The sequence below is a fragment of the Megalobrama amblycephala genome, linkage group LG6 (assembly GCF_018812025.1).
Source record: "Megalobrama amblycephala isolate DHTTF-2021 linkage group LG6, ASM1881202v1, whole genome shotgun sequence".
Classification (NCBI taxonomy): domain Eukaryota; kingdom Metazoa; phylum Chordata; class Actinopteri; order Cypriniformes; family Xenocyprididae; genus Megalobrama; species Megalobrama amblycephala.
The window spans coordinates 30,705,849-30,723,810 of record NC_063049.1 but is presented as its reverse complement, the minus strand read 5'-3'; the positions used below and the strand labels follow the sequence as shown (position 1 = coordinate 30,723,810).

The window sequence follows — 17,962 nt, the reverse complement described above, 5'->3', positions numbered from 1 at the left end:
TTTACAATAATGTCTCATTCATTAACATTAGTTACTGCATTGAGATGGAGTTTAATAGTTTAAATGCTGTTCTAAAAAAATTACAAGTGTGAAACGGTTTAACCAGAATTGGGGCCTTTAACCCAGATTTGGTCGAGTTCCATGAAATTATCAAGATCTAAAGAGCCCAGAGGGAAAGGTTATGCTCAAAACAACTGTCACATATTCACTGAGAGTATAAGATTCCATCACTGAATAAAATAAATATCAAGCTATAGTGTAAGCAAACATTAATGGATATAAGCAATATCAGACGGCAGACTGATCTCATGTCCTCAATAACAATATCAACACTCAAAATACAAATCCATCTATGTGCTAAACAGACAGAGAGGTAGACGGATGGGACTGAAAAAGAAAACAGTAGCATGCAGTTATTTAAAAATCTCATTTTAAATGGTCACTTTTATTAATGATGCAAAACCGTCTGCCTCCATCATCCGTCTTTCTCCATCGCTCTCTAGTTTATCTGATAAATCTCTGCCTGCCTGCCTGTCTGATCCTTTCTGCCATGTCTGTTTTGGTTTCATCCTGTTTGTCTACGTCCCTCCCTGAAAAAAACTATAGGGATCAGATAAATCAGAGTGAGAGATGGCGAAACTGAGGCCGAAAGAGAGAGATAAGCCTGTGTTCTTGGCAGTGGTGATTTGTAACGTGTCGAACTGCAGTTCTCATAGGAGCGTTCTTGGACAGCAGGGAGCATGAAGAGATGAAGATAAGGCAACAGAGACGGAGAGACGGATAAAGCTGAAAAAGCCAATATTTCCTATTTATTACTATGGAAACTGCCCAACCTGACTCTTTGAAGAGTCAAAGATCACAGGGTCACTGGCACTTTAAATCCTGGTGGAGCACAGAAAATGCCTACTTTGTGACTGCCAAGCATCAGTGATAGAGAAGAAAGGATGTGAAAGTGAACGAGTGAATCTCAGCCAAAAGAACAATTATGGGGAAAATGAGTGGAGAACAACTGCCTGACGACTAAAAACTGCCAATAGAAAAGGTTCAAGCCAAAATCAGACATGCATGAGGATAGTAGCATTATGGGTAATCAGATGTAATAGTCAACAAAGTTTTGCTTTGGATACAAGAAAAGATCTGTAACAGGGTTCGGTTTGAGGTTTTGAACTAGAAGAGTCTGGAAAGACATGGAAAAAATTAGAGACTAAAAAGATACATGTAATGTTTGTGATTACAACACACTTTCAGAATTCACTTTCATAAGTGGATGCACTTTTGTCTTCCCAAATTTTCCATCTGTTTCACTTTTTTTAATTTGTTTTGCCAGTTCCATCTGCTCAACTTAAAGGCCCCAATACACTCACAGCAAAGTTTTTTTTTTGTTCTTCGTTTAGGAGTAAAAAGAAGCTTGAAATACTGTTAGCTAACATCCCGACATTCCCCACACTGCTGAGAGCGCTCTCTTCCCTCTCAGTAACAAAATAAACATGCAACAAAAATGACAGCGGTGAGAAAACAGAAGTTAAGAAAGCATCTGGTAATAGCGATGTGGTTGTTTGCACAAGCTTTGCAATTCAACACTCCAGTCAAGTAAAGTCACATTTATTTATCTAGCATTTTATACAATAGAATGCTTTAAACCAAACCGCTTTACAGTATTAAACATTCACTCGTGGACATCTGACCTTGACGGACTCAACGGAGGAAATGAACCAGAGAAGATTTCCACATCAAAGAGGGCAGAGCCCCAGAGCTCATCTACTGTACCTATTATGTAATTGACCCTTTGCCGGGAGTTTGATTGACAGGTGATCTAATCATAATGCCGTATCCACTGTAATGTCCGACAAAGCAGTTAAGGGAGTTAGTAGATTAACGTTGGTGGACTTGAACTTGAAAAATGGTGTGGACAGACGTCTTTCCATGTTTTGAAACAACATTCCTTCTGATGTTCATTCAAGTTTATGTGATTCTATAAATTAACTAGTAGGAAGAGATGATCGGCTCATGAGCTGCTTGAACTGAGGCGCTACAGCAATCTGTCACGACACGTTAAAGAGCCACAAAACGGTATTTATAGTTTAAATTTCTTTGAGACTTTGTTTCATATCAAAAGTAACCTGCTGTCTTGTCTGTCGACGTGTTGTAAGTGTCCTCTTGGCTGTTGTAAGCATGGCTTGTCGGACATAGCAACAATAACTAAAGGGGGCGGGTCTTTGGGAATGGTCAATTGCCATGGACAAATGGTAGTTCGAAGGTGTTTACCAGCCGGTTTTTGTTTACCGGCCTGACTTTGTTCAAAATTACATCACAACAATTTGTTCTTTGATTTCGCTTTATAGTATATTGGGGCCTTAAAGGCACAGTATGTAAGTTTCACCCCTAGAGGTCGAAAAACCTTCAAACAGACAAGTAAGTAAATAGCCATGATATATAAAAAATTAATTCAGATATCATGTTAATACTACACATAATAATATCATAAATAATCCAGGTCCAGTAAGTTTCTAGTTGACACCCCAGCATAAGTAGGTGGCAGTATTTCACCCTAACGGTGATTGCCACCCGTCATAAAACAAAATAGAAGAAGAGGCAGCATGTAGATACAACTGCCACACAAAATCACGTAGGAAGAGATGACAAATAAAAACAAGACACTCTACCCACACTCTACCCACACCTGAGAAAAGTCACCAGTGTAGAGTGTAGAGACAACTTTTTTTGGTTTAATATAGAGATCATGATTCTCCCATGATTCTGAATAGACAACCAAACAAAATAACACGTAATTTACTACAGATTCTGACAAAATGTTAATTGCTGCAGTCTATTTAAAACATTTAATTTTTTTTTTTTTTTTTAAATCGGTTTGAATGAATGATTCAATGACTCACACAAAAAGACTTCACTTGTTTCATTATGAGATTTTTGAATGAATCTCTTGAATGATTCAATGACAAATACATTTTTAATAGTCACCACCTACTGGTTTAATGATGTAATTGAAATAATCATTTGAAGTGTGAAGTTACGTCCAAAGTGATTTACTCTATTTTGATCATTTTTGAATTTTGAACTTTTATCCCAGTACTTCTGTGATGTTTTGAATTTTTGTAAAAAATAAATAATAATACTATTATTAATAATATACAAGTCCACATATTTTCATACCTATACATGAACTGAATGTTCGCTGTGATCGGACTTGACAAAGGCTTAACTGACATAGACGAATGGTAGCCATTTAGGAATAAGATCGAATGGGTGTTGGAATTGAGATTGTGATCTTTAAACGATTGATCGTGCAGCTCTTAATTGTAGGATTTTTGGGGATTCTGTTAAAAAAAAAGAAAAAAAAAAGGGTCTCCTCCCTTCACTCATATTTTGAGTGCGCTTCATTGGTCAAAAAGAGAAAGCACAAAATAAAAGTTAAAAGGTGAATTTGACTGATAGCATTTTTTCTAAATTTTTATAGATTCCTTAGATTATCAAAAAATAAACCCTAACAGGGGGAACAGGAATTTTCTTTTTTTTTTTTGTAATAACTGTCTGTTTATTACAATGCAATGTCCTACCCGTACATTGTAAGTGCATTACTGACTGTACACACAATGACTGAATGTTTTTAAAGGCTGAAGGATGAGACCATGGTAATCCACTGCATGCCAAATTGTGTTTAACCTGGAATATTCTTATTTAAATGCTTTAATGTCTCCCTCTGGTTGTCCACATTTTCCTCTCATTTCCCCTTTCACTGCTGCTCAGAGACGCTGAGTAGATGAGAAGACGATTAGAAATGTAATCCTGTTACAGAAACTGCGTTCAGGAATCACCTCTCATAACATGCGTCTATTGTACGTAAACACACTCTCTCAACTGTCAAAGGACCAAAAGCTGCTTTTATCTGCGGAAGGAGGAATGAAAATAAGAATTTAAAGTAGGAAATTAGTGCTTGTGCATGGAGAATCTCTCTGTCTGTTGTTATTCACAGGAAGAGGACAGATCATTTGATGGACTGCATATGGGTGAAACTCTGCAGAACTCTTAAGTGTTCCTTGTATTTCTTCCAAAGTGAAATATCACATTCCCACAGAGACACACGCCAGGCCGTGCTTAAAAGAGGAACAAGAACATGAGTGCATGTTGGGTAGACCTCATCTGACACAGTTGTGACCACACCCCAGACTACAAAACCGCTTTCTGCATGTCAATGAACACTGAGGTGGATTGTGTCAGGCCCATCCGTTGCCATGGTAGCCCAACTGCGCGCCAGTGATTTCCATGGCAAGATGGAGTGAAATCATCACAATTCAGAATCCAAGATCACATTCTTGCTGGCCTGCCCTTTATATTCTTGGAAACACTTGCTGAAAGACTGTGGCAAGCATGAATTTTACTGTAAAGCACTTTTAATAGAAGTCTATGGGCCAAGACATAGCATGTCACAAATACACATCATTTCAAAAGTATAGACAGACACATGTGCATTGTTATTGAATACAATGTTTTTTTATCTCCAGGCAAGACCATGTAAAGCCTATAAATCCTGCAACTTTCACAATTATACATGCAGAATATTCTATACAGTATAAAGACAATAATACTACCCTTCAAACGTTTTGGGGTCAGCAACATTTTCTTTTTAATTAAAACTTGCATTGAAATAATCTAAACTGACAGTAAAGATATTTCTAATGTTACAAAAGATTACCTTTTTTTTTAAAAAAAAGCTGTTCTTTTCAACTTTCTTTCTATACATTAAAGGGGACCTATTATGCAAAATTCACAGGCCCCGCCCATGAATGTTGACAGACACTGCCGTTTTCACATAGAACCACCCTGAGCGAGTTCACAGCGAGTTGTTCACGCCATTGCTGCACTGACGAGAATGTCTCCCAAGCGTTGTAGGTGTTCTGTAGCTGGATGGATTAATCCACATAGCTCTCTCCATTTATTCCCTAAATCTGAGCTGCTGAAGACGAGGTGGATTCATTTTGTTTTCAAAGAAAATGCTCCCTCAACTCTACTGAAATTCGTTTATGTCTGCGCGAATCATTTCATACCGGATACTTTGTGAATGAATGTCAATACAAAGGGACAATACAAAACAGAGGTTGAGCTAAAAATTTGTTGCTTAAGGATAGATCAGTAAAAAACTGTTTGTGATCCAGCTTACAGCCTCCAGAGTGATACTGGATATGGCAGTAATAAAGGTGAGAGCACTTTATTACAGTTCATCGGAGTTGATTTACAGAAATAAAGTTTACCAGTTTATTAAGCACCACCCGAAAAGGCATAAGGTCTTTATATATTTGTTTACTGTTACTTGTAACGAGCATTTCTGTGTACTTCGCTATGAATGTTGATGATAATGCAAGGGAGAGAGAGAGAGAGTTTATGGACAATATTTTAATGCACATTTGCATTGTGTTTTATTAAGCTCTTACAGTGATTTTCTAGAGTGAAAACGGACGCATCTTTTGTGTAAAGTACAATAAACGTTATAAAATTAATCGGTAAACAGACTTGAAAACGTGGATAAAAACAAAAAGACAATATAAGTTATAACCATACAACTAAACTTTGTTCTATCTCCATGTAATTCGCAGTTTCTACAATAGTGCGTCCTGAACGTTGACATGAAGAAAGCTCTTGAAGCTCCGCCCTCTGAGCGCAGCAGCTCATTGGCATTTAAAGGGCAAAGACGGCGCGTTTTTGCTCACCTCCAAAAAGTGGCAATTTTAACATGCTATAAAAAATTATCTGTGGGGTATTTTGAGCTAAATCTTCATATACACACTCTCGGGACATCAGACACTTATAAACAGGGGCATAATAGGTTCCTTTTAAAGAAATATTTAAAAAAAAAACTGCGACATGGTTTCCACAAAAATATGAAGCAGCACAACTGTTTTCAACATTGATAATAATAGGAAATGTTTCTTGAGCACCAATTCAGAATATAACACCATGTCCTAAACAGACATGACTCGATGCCATGAGGCGTGATCACAGTTTAAGGGATAGTTCACCCAAAAATGAAAATTATCCCATGATTTACTCACCCTCAAGCCATCCTAGGTGTATATAACTATATTCTTTCAGACTAACACAATCAGAGATATATTTAAAAATATCCTTAGTCCTCCAAGGTTTATAATGGCTGTGAATGGGGGGCAATGACGAACGCGGAGGCGCAGAGGATAGAGCAAAACAAATAACCGGTTACGGATTATAAGTCTAAAACTATTTTTTAAAAGAAATTTCAGAGGATTTCGATATATAAGAGGAGCTTAAATATGTTGCAGAGCCCAATTTGTTTGAACCGCAAGAGGCGTCTAAGCAGGCGTCTCAACTATATGTGAACATGCAAGTCTATGCTGTGACAAAGATTTTCACAGCATAGACTACATCACACATCGCGTCAGAGGATTACTCATTTGCCCGCAAGTCGACTTGTGCATTCTGTGAACGGTCGTCCACCAGAAGCTAATTATTTGATTTTATACATTTTTAAATATGGATACTTTTCTTGCAAAAACACATCGCTTCACTTCAGAAGGCCTTTATTAACCCACTATATGTGAACTTTATGGATGGATGCATTATTTTTTTACTTCAACCCCCCCGCCCCCCATTCACAACCATTATAAACCTTGGAGGACTGTGGATATTTTTAAATATATCTCTGATTGTGTTTGTCTGAAAGAAGATTGAAGGTGAGTAAAAAGATTTTTGGGTTTCCCTTTAATCAGAGTTTTTGTCCTAACCAGATTTAACAGTTTCTATTTCTGCAACATTGGGGCTGGAACAACAACAAAGTATGACAATGATAATCTCAAGTACTGTTTATGTGCTTTATTTAATGTTAAAAGTGTCCAATATGAGTTTGAATATCATTTTGCGTGACCCTTATAGCCATACTGAAATTGGCAATGGATTATCCACCTCAGATCTTGAAAGTAAATTCAAGGAAATAAAGGCATCTTTACACATCTGCTCTGTGCCCGCTCAAAATTCTGTGTAAAGAGGCAATGCAGCATAAAAGCCAGACTAAATTATGCCTGTTCTGACCCACCTAAGCACCTTGTATAACAATATGCAGTTAAAATTGCTGTGTAAATGCATTTATGCCACCTCTGAGCAACATTAAACAGTCAAAGACACCTAATTGCCAAACTGTCAACTCCATGTGAACATGCAAGTCTATGCTGTGACAAAGATTGTTTCAGTCACTCAGCACACATTTGTAATAACGTGTAATTATGAATTTGATTATGTTTCGTTGCGAGTACATAGTGCAGTGCTCTTGCAGAGAGACGCCGTCCACACACTCTTCTTGTTGGATGTGATTTTTGATAGATTTTGTCGCATCTCGTAATCATGTTGCATCTGGTGTGTACAGACAACTGTTGCTGTTAGGAAACAGAGTTAGAATGATTCCTGAAGGATCATGTGGCACTGAAGAAGACTGGAGTAATGGCTGCTGAAAATTCAACTTTTAACATGTCATGAATAAATTACATTTTAAAATATATTTAAATACAAAACATTTATTTTATGCATTTTTATCAAATAACTGCAACCTGGATGATCTTAGGACTCAAAAACAATAAAATCACACTGAACCCAAACTTATGAACGCTAATGTATACTAATGGCTGTTTGAAAACTCTGACATTAATGAGATTAGTGGTCCTCATCACAGGAAAAAAAAGCTGTAATTTTTTTCTGAATTCAAATGTCAAAACTCTTTCATGCTTCAGTGACCAAAAACACTGAACATTTGATGAGCATGTCATCTAGCGTGCTGAGAACATTTGTCTCTAGGGTCTCAGTCAGTCTTCTCAGACTCTAGCGTGTGCCCTGTGCGCCAGGCCCAGGGAGGGCTGGGAAACTTCTATGACAAACTGCAGGCTGGAATAACAGAGTAAATTTCACCCTGACAGGGCAAGAACGTCATCCAAGACGTGCATACACAACAATGCAAAGAACCTGAACAGATATACTTGTCCTTTTCAAGTCACCTCATCCCTCATTTGTTTACCATGTATCACGGAAGACGGCGTGTTTGTAAGCATATCTCGGTGTTAACCCCAAACATCTAACATCCCCCCACAGCCATAGATTACTTCCCTGTCGGCTGTGGTTGACCAGGGGAGAAGTTCTAATTTGGCTGCTCTCAGTCGAGCGCCCACATGCCGAGCTCCACCCTGATGTAAAAAGTGCTTTAGTGATGAAATTTACCAACCATCCATTTCAACACCCCTCCTTCTCAGTCCGCTTGCTCATATTTTCATGCTATCATACAATCTTTTGTACTGTACTTCCTGTCTAAGCCTAAGCACGCATGGCTTTCCCTTGTCGCTGCTGTTCAGAATCACGCTCTGACATTTATAGTATACCCCTGCCTTCCTCCATCCCCTAAAGTCCCCTTTTTGAATATTGCTGTTATTGTGATGGGAATGTACAGAGAAGTACAGTGCAGATCGTAGATGTACTTATGAGATAGGTGATCATAAGTAAAAGTGTGCACCAGACAAGCTCAAAATCAGCTGTGGGTTGGGTGTTACTAAACAGGAAGCTATAAACAGTTAGTTCCTTCAGCTATCACACTCCTTCACCTCAGAACTTCTCTCTATTTCTTTCTGTATCACCTCCTGACTTCTTTGCATTGCATTCCAGCCATCTCGACACCAAGGAGTGATGATAACCGTAAAATGCTACTTGCATGATCAAATGCTGAAACAACAACCAAGGGCAGCTATAGCTTAAAAATTTAGGTAATGGTGTTTTGAACTTCACAATAGTCTTCAGCTTTTGGCAGTTTGTCTAAAAACAAAGTTTGGCATTATTTTGCCTTTTCTTCAAAAAGCCTCGACTCGCATAGAGCGGCCAAACAAGGCACTTTTTGTGCAATTTTCACCTGGCACTGAAAAGCAAGGAAGTGTTAAAATAAAAAAACACAAAGTTAATGAGACAGGGTCTTCAGGATGCAGGCACCTGAGGTACTTCTAGGAAACAGAGCCAAATTCACTGAAATATGCACAGGAAAAGGGCTGTGAAATGTCACAATTTGCATCCTCTTATAAAAGAATGTGTATACTTTCCAACTGACACGCAGACAGGGATAAAACACCTTTAGTGGTCACCATACTAGGGCTGGGGTAAAAAAAATCGATTTTCGATTAATCGTTTTTTAAAATGTGGTCGATTCAAAATCGATTCTCAAAGGCCACGAATCGATTTTTTTTCCCCATATTTATTTCCGCAAACATTGAACGTAAGGTAAACGTTAATCTAATTACGGGTCTTCTCCACTAGATGTCACCCTCTTATTTGCCTTGCGCGATGTCACCAAGGAGCGAGAGGCGAACTTGTCAGCCGTGTTTCCACTGTCGGGCCTAAAGCGGGCGTGCTAGTGCGTGCCAGGGCCAGTCGCGTTTCCACTGTCACTTCCGGGGCTTGATCGTGCCTCGTCGGGGCTTCCTCGGGGCCAACGGCCTGGGTTTTTAGGCCCGCCGAATACCTTGGTCCAAAGCGGGCCAGCTCATGCTTTTGAGGGAGTGGTTACGAACAAATACGGAGTTAATTTGTGTGTGGAGACCAGACGGAGGCGCCGCCGCCATGGATGATTACATGCAGCGTTAGGTAATGTAGGCATTAAAGGCTTTAAAAATCATTTTAGCTCAAAACTCACTTTCAGGCAGCAGCAATTGTTTTAAATAACTTCTGTTTGTGATCCGATGTGGATTCTGATGTCCAAGACTATGCGCGCTATTACCATAGTAAACATGGTAAATACGACGGCTTGAAGAAATCAGACAAATAGCCTATGCTATCACAATCATGTATTTATTTTATCTGTCAGCACATCTCGTCTCTCATAGGACTGATAACCATATTTAGCTCCGCATATTTCATAAAATAAAGCAACTCCATGTTATCGGGATTGTTTCTCTGTCACTGGAGAGAGTGCTAAAGCTCCTCAGGTCGTATTTTTGGTGGAAAATTTGTAGAAATTATTATTTTTTGTATATGTGATGTATACGCCTCCTATGACTACAAATAAACAGAAACAGACGCGACTGAATAAGTGTGTGTCCTCTTTCTTTTGTGAAATAACAGTAAATACCACTTTATTTCTGTGACTAATGTTTAATCTTGACACAAAGTAATTCATCATGATTAATTTGTTTGGTAAAACATCGATGCTTGGGTTTTTAAACTAAGTAACGTTAAACAACAAAATGCCAACAACGCCTGCTTTTATCATGTTCACTTTACGATCTCGCTAGTTTCCAGTAATTTCTTTCTGATTATTTTTCTGATAAAACTTCAATTTGTTTTGTGAAATGACGGGTTTGTGTGACGTTGTTCAAGAGAGGCGTGTTACGGGCGGGTTTTAGTGAAGCGCTGTGGAGCTTCTGGCCCGACGGTGGAAATGCAGCGTGATTTTGGGCTCGGTGCTACAAGTCCGGGGCTATTAGCCTAGCCTGGCCCGCTGAAAGCCCTGGCTCGCACTGGCCCGACAGTGGAAAAGCGGCTATTCATTCATCCAGTGCTTAAATGGCGGTTTCAGGTGCTTTGTCGACGTTGATGCCACCTTCACATAAAATTGAATCGAAAATCGAATCGAGAATCGAAATCGAATCGATTTGAGAGCTTGTGAATCGAAATCTATTCGATCTGGAACATCTGAATCGATACCCAGCCCTACACCATACCCATCTAGTTTTCCTCATATATTTGGATCATAAACCAACTTATGTAATACAGACACATAAAAACACACACTACACCGCATGATCACAAGAGAGGTCCCAGTGACTTAAATGAGTGCTTGTATCAGATAGGAAGGATAACATCATTCAGTGGATTGTGGCACCAGTATCTGAGTGACACTAGAGGACAGAGGGCCCAGTCTGCCTTCAGGACACCGTCAAACTCACATACACAGGCCTACTTAACCACAAAGTCAGTCACACAGTGTCATAGCAGCTACATTGTCACTGCTCTTGACCAGCAGCCAGCGACACTTTTAAACAATCACTGTCCAGAACAGAGTGCAACACTGCAGAACAAAGTTTACTGTGATCAAAAAGATCAAAAAGCATGTCAAATTACTAAATTGGTAAACAACAATGAATAATGGATCCTAGGATGTGGCCTGACGGTTTCTTCACAGCAAGTCTTTTTCAAAGTGTTTAATATCATTAGATGTTGGTCAGTTCTGACTAGTTCAATGACTGGTTCATTCTTCAAAACCTCTCCTTTTGTGTTATATGGAAGAAAGACAGGAAGTGATGACATTTTCATTTTTGGCTGAACCATTATTTAATGAGTGAGAAATCTTGTTTGTGTTTTCCTGAGAAAACTGTGAGAGAGAGAAACATGGAGGTAAGGGAGTAAAAAGTGGGACAGAGATTAGCAGAAAATGGCAAAGCAGAACAAAAAGGAAATGAAAGAGAATCTTGAATTACAGCAAATAAGGTGAAATGTGAGGTAGAGATTGTATGGAAGGCTGTAATGGATACACAATACTAAGCTGTGGTCAGACAGCATTGATTAAATGGAAAGTGCTCATGAGGCTGAGAAAACAAGCAAGGTGTTCCCCAGGGCTCTGTACTTGAGCTTCCCCAAGTTTGTTTTTCTGCTCTACTGGCAAAACTCACTAAAGCTTCACTCTCAAATTTGCAGAGTGGTTTCCTATTTCCTCAATCACACCAAAAGGAACTGTACTTCATTACTATACTTAAGTATAATACTTAAGCATTTATTTATTTTTTTGTGAAATTTCTTTTACTAAACTACTACAGAATATGTATATGTTATTTGTACTTGTAAATTTCCAACTTTTTTTTACTATCATTCAAACCTTTAGAATACAAATAGCATATTTCACAAGTCATCATGACTTAAATACTTCATATCAAACTTTCCTCAAAAAGAAAATCTACACTCTAGAAGATCTAGAAAATCTGTTGATTGATTTCTAGAGCTACCAAAAAAATTTTTTTAAATAATTAAGTAAAAGTAAATGAAACATTTTGCATTCACTTGTATATGTATCTGAATGGACAATTAAAATTGACTTATATTGAGTCAAATTTGGAAATTGGACAAAGTACTACTCAAAGCACACTCCTACTTAACACCTATTATCTCCAGAGCACCACACTAATATACTGTAAATACATGCAAATCCTTAACCATGTTAGCAATTCAAAAAACATATATATAGCAAATTGATCTGTTAAACTTTGTCAATGAGTTACATCACAAGTTGCGTCACAAATCAATTAGTTTTTGCTATCATCTCAGTCAAGTTCATGGGGCGGGGGCTTCAATTCCATTTTGCTTATTACGCTGATGTGCGCTCTTGCTCATGCACTATTGCACAGGGGGAGCTCTGTAGATATCAAGCAAGCAACAAGTTCTCGAGTCTTATTAAATACGTGTAAGCTACAACTTCTGCATCCATTTAAAAAACAATAATGGCTCTGGACATTGTCTTGGAGGGCTGCGTACTTTGGCGGAGGACAGGGAACGTTACTCATTCTGGATCTGAAACAAACTGAACCAAGAACCCGGGATGGGATGAGTCACATGAACGCTGCCCCCTCTCTCTGCTCTATCGACAGTGCCTGTCACTGACATCATCAGCTTCTTTGCCATCTGTCAATTACCCTGTGCCACTTCCTGCTCACTGAAATAAGACAGCCTATTTGAGACCTGAAATTCTTTACTGGTTCTATGGTTCCATGAAGAGCCTTTAATATCCACAGAACCTTTCTATTACACAAAAGGAAAAAAGATTGTTTAAATTTTTTAAATGTGCTTCACACTAATAATAATAAAAAATATTTCATTTAATGTTCTTTTAAGAACCGTTTACTGAAAGTTTCTCTGAAGAACAAAAATGGTTCTTCTATGGCACTGCTGTGTCAAGAGTGTTCTGAACTTGGTTATGGGCAGCACTCAAATACAAATGCAAAATCTAATGTCTAAACAGCAAGAAATTACATCACAAATATGAAAAAGCCACAAATAAAGTCTCAAAAGTTGCAATTATGACAATGACAAAGCAATGTGCACAGTTAAAGGGTAAGCGAGGAGAATATTTTTAAGTGCCAAAAAAACAAAATAACGACTTTTTAACAGTATCTAGTGATGGCCGATTTCAAAACACTGCTTCATGAAGCTTCGGAGCTTTACGAATCGAATCACCAACCAAATCATGTGATTTCAGCAGTTTGACGGTTTGATACGCGATCCAAGTCACTGATTCGACACAAAAGATTTGAACGCTCCGAAGCAGTGTTTTGAATTCGGCCATCACTAGATATTGTTAAAAAGTTATTTTGTTTTTTTGGCGCACAAAAAAATATTATAAAGTGACAATAATATAAGGTAGAACCACCATACTCACGTGAATTGTTTTAAATATGTTTATGGATCTTGAGAGAGGAAGTACCATTGCTGTCTATGCAGGCCTCACTGAGCCATCAGTTTTCATCAAAAATATCTTAATTTGTGTTCTGAAGATGAACGAAGGTCTTACGGGTGTGGAACGACATGAGGGTGAGTAATAAATGATATTATTTTCATTTTTGAGTCAACTAACCCTTTAACATTTTTTGTCACAACGTGGCAACAGTCACTCGAAAGTGCCCTTTTTAATAAATGTTATGTATGCCTCATAGCTGGAGGCCCCTCAGTCAGTCACTGGCCCCGTTGGCTTTCTCCATAATCCTTCTACCTAATCACGCTGAAGATAATTGGCTGACCTTCACTGCAAAGCACTGATGAAGAGTCATTGCTGCATTACTCCATAACACTGGATCAATGATTATCTAAAGCATTCGTAAACCCAAGACCCTACGGGCATTTGTGTGTTTCAAACATGTCTGGCTGTTGATATGACCTCTTGACATGTCATTTTCTTCAGGAATCCTTGTAAATGCTGAGAAAGTTCTTACACAGTAAATATGGGTATAGGTGTCCACTTTCATGTGCCGCTTTTTAGTCATTGTCTGGTTTACTCTTGCAAAACTGGAACTGTTTTAGGTCAACCTTTAGGTCACAATGGCCTTGCAGTTTACATACTGTAACAACCATTATATGGAAAACGGCCTCTGGCATGCTTCGTTTCACTGCTTGTATGTTAAAGGGGACAAAAATGCTTCCATCCAAGAAAAGCAGACCAAATGTCTATGGTTATTTTACATAATGATTAGTGATCTAGTGACTTGCAAAACCGTACTTGCACTGAAAAGCCCAACCTATGTAGATAATAGACAAATAAATGACATTAAAATCCGTGAATGTCTATACAACTCATGGCAATATCACAATTACTCTAAAGGCATAACAGCATTTCTCTTGTAATTAAATTCCTACTGTCATGTGATTTCACAGGTGAGGATGTGTGAATTCAGCAAGAAACTCCTGTGAGTTATAAATATCAAGTTAAAGGTTCAACTTTAAGGATTCAAGGCACAATGCTAAGATCTGTAATGCGACCAGTGGATTCAGTTATTTTTATGGATAAACTTTACATAATTTCTATTCATAAGGAATGCTAATATCAGAATTCAGGGATGAATCTACACCAATAGTTATAAACCAGGTTGCGAAATGGGTCACAGACGGCAGGGAAAAACAATACTAAGCAAAACAATTAAATAAGTTAAACCATATAATTCAAAGTTATCATTGCAAAACCAATAGCATAATTCCTTCTTCTAAAATTTACCAGAAAATGTTAATATCAAATGCTGTACATTCAATCAAACTCTATTTTGTTTTTAGCAAAAGATGACCAGATGTCAACATGGACAAGTTGAATATCATGCCCTTGATTTTAGGAATATTTTTGTTTACTTTTACAACAGACAGTTTCGGTAGCGAGTTGGGTTGCACTTAATGTGACGTCTGGGTCCTGAAGCAAACCTGTTGAGAATCACTGGGCTGCACAATGTACTCTAGGCTGGTGACTGAATGGTTATAGGTTCGAAGCCCACAAGTTTCAACACTGCGTCCTTGATCAAGTCACAAACCCTTAAACGTAACTCCACGAGAACTGAACCTGTCATAACTTGTATGAACTGCGAGGATACGGGCTGTTGTTTACATGTTGAGGGTTAATCACTTCACTCTTTTCCAGTCTGAATTCTTGTTAAGTTTTATTTGAACAGACATGATCGAGTACGATTCACAGAACCAAACTCTTGACAACTCATAGGCGTGTTTCTGCTTTTACCTTAATGATGCTGCTCCTCCTCGGTGCCATTTTCACCGACTCCAGGAGAGCCGCCTCATCGCGCTCCACCAGCGGCACGCTGACTCCACTCCGCCGGCCTGATCGAATCGCTCTCGGTGGGATGAAGTCCGGAGCTCCATCTCCGCACACCCCGTCCTCGTAAGACTCCGACATCTCAAGGATTAGTTGGTTAGGAAATCAATATAATTCTACTCTGATACGTATTTGGACCCAAGAACGTCCACATCCAACTCTTGATATGCGTCTTTGGGTATCTCCAGTAGTCCAATTTAACTTAATTGCGCAGACTGTACGGCAGGTTGAGAATGGATCTCGTTCCTTGAGCCCATCCTAAAGCAACTTTTGCCAGTCAAATACCTCGAAGAAAAAATCATATGTATAATAAATGACTCATGAATCATTCTCTTGCGCAACAGGACACAAGCATCACCGAGCAACAAGTTTAAAAGTACCTAACTTCTCTTAGTGATCCAGTGTGCGTCAAATAATCTGAATCTGACACGTGCAAAAATGCACATTTGTTAACAGATATGCAGGAAAGCGGAGGGATTGCGGGTCACCAAATACTAACGGGCATCAAAACAACCCCAAATGTGCGCGTTCTGTGTCAGCATGATGGAATAGAAACGCCGGAGTAATGGTTGTGGATGTTGGTCGCCTCATCTCACTGTGTGTTGTTTGGTTAGTCAAGAATGAAGAACGCCACTGACACTGGCACAACCTCTTAGATCCGCTAAACCCGCCCCTCGCGTCCGTAAGCTCGTGATTGACTGGTGTCGTGACCAATCAGACACTCTCAATTTTCCACAAACTCTAATCGGTCATCTTTCAAAGAGGAGGAGCTATGCGTATGAGCTTCAGGAATGTTACTCATTTGAGTTTACCAGATGTTTGGGAGAAAAGAACCTTGGGTATTACTCTCCCGAAGTATTTGGGGGTAGAAAAATGGGGATAGTCCATTAATATTGACAATCTGTGTTGTGTATCAAAAAGATATGCTATGCAGAAAACGTGTTTTCCGAGGAAGCGTTCCAAATAGCACACTTCTTCACTTACAATTTTGCAGTCATTGAATCGACGCATGCTCTGTTGTTTGACATTTGAATTTAAAATTAAAAGATTTGATAAAGTTCGACAAACCTTGAGTTTCTAATTTTGTGACACTCGCTCTCATGTGAAAAACATTTAAGAACAAATTTTCCCAAAACGATTGCAATGTTTACAAAATTACACAACACACAACAAAATGACAAATACTTTAAAATTAAAATATAAAAATAAAAACAAATGTAAAATATTGATTAAAAGTGTCAATGATACTAAAATAACACTGCTGAGCAGATACATGAAAAACAACATAAAATAGTAAGTAAATGTAAAGTAAGTTACATAAAATGCATTATTCATAAGCAACATTTTGTAGGCTAATTTAATGATGTTTATTCTTCATAAATATTAATAAGCAAAAATAAAACTTAACTTCATAAAAATGATTATTTTTCTTATGTATAAAGAACTTTTCTAGGATGAATTTGCAATTTATTATATAATCGTCATCCAAGAAAATCAACTGGTGGTCCCTGAGTCTACGATTTTATTATTTCTGTCCCTGACAAAATGAGTGTCTTTCAAATGCCTTTATAGCAGATATAGCAGGTTTTGCTATATTAATATTATCCATTATAAGACATTGCCTATTTGTTAAAAATAGACACCAGAACCACACTGAGATGAGGCCTTTAACACTTAAATGATGAATGTAATCCTAAATGATATCTGGACTGCCCTCTATGTGCCTGATGTGTGTGCAGAACTCGTGACAAAAGTGTGTGAATATGGTTTGTAAAACTCGCACAGAAATGCAGAGTAAAAGAACATTGTGAAGCCCTTATGACGAGCCAACTGATGTACCAGGCGAATGAGAGCTTGCTCGAGATCCAAGCCCTCTGTGAAAAGTAGACAGAACCCGAGGGTCATTAACGCAGGGCTAAAAACTCTAACACCTCTCTGCAGCTTTTCCCCTAGCGTCAAGTTGCCATGGTTAAACTAAACCCTCTCTATGAGAACAGTGTCATTAAGGAGAGCTCTAATATACACTTTAAGTAGTGTTTTAACATCATACTTTGCTTTGCCACACCTTAAATGTTTAGGACACTGGGTGGCACAGGAGGGTTATGAAATGTTCTCAAAAAGGAAAAATGAGAAAGAACTTCAGACAAGAAATACAACAGTGTAAGAATAGGGTCTGTTTTAGTCAGCCCAAAAGTAGACCGTTGGTGTAAGATGTTGGATGTGTGTGTTTGACTTAACAGTTTATTAGGCAAAGAGGTTTGGAAACTAGATCTTCTCATAGCAAAGTTCGACTCCACAACATACGCCACTTTATATTTATGTTAGAAAATTTAGTAGTGTCCATTTATATGAGCAATATATGGAGGATATCTAAAAAATATATAGGCTATAGGCCTAGTCCTTCACTATCACCTACAAAGATTATATTCAGTATCTGCTTTCTTTCATATATTTATATTTTAGAACCAGGTTTACACTTAACTCAGCAAACATTACCTAAATGACGTTACAATCATGTCCACTATAATAACTTAAATGTGTGTACATTCATACCTTGAAATATTACAATACATACAGCAGTTTTCACGGAAGTGTAATTATGTA

The 17,962-nt window shown here is 38.2% G+C and overlaps 1 protein-coding gene across 2 annotated transcripts in view; it reads right to left on the bottom strand.

Annotated features, from left to right (window-relative positions):
• plcl1 (phospholipase C like 1) overlaps window positions 1-16,122 on the bottom strand; it is an 82,973-nt gene extending 66,851 nt beyond the window's left edge. Inside the window, exon 1 of one of the 2 annotated variants that reach the window (XM_048193889.1) lies at window positions 15,266-16,122. In XM_048193889.1, the coding sequence (XP_048049846.1) occupies window positions 15,266-15,439 (174 nt within the window). In that variant the 5' untranslated portion in view covers window positions 15,440-16,122. The remainder of the gene's footprint in view (window positions 1-15,265) is intronic. The other variant, XM_048193888.1, reaches the window with a different exon arrangement.
• Between the last annotated feature and the right edge of the window lie 1,840 nt (window positions 16,123-17,962).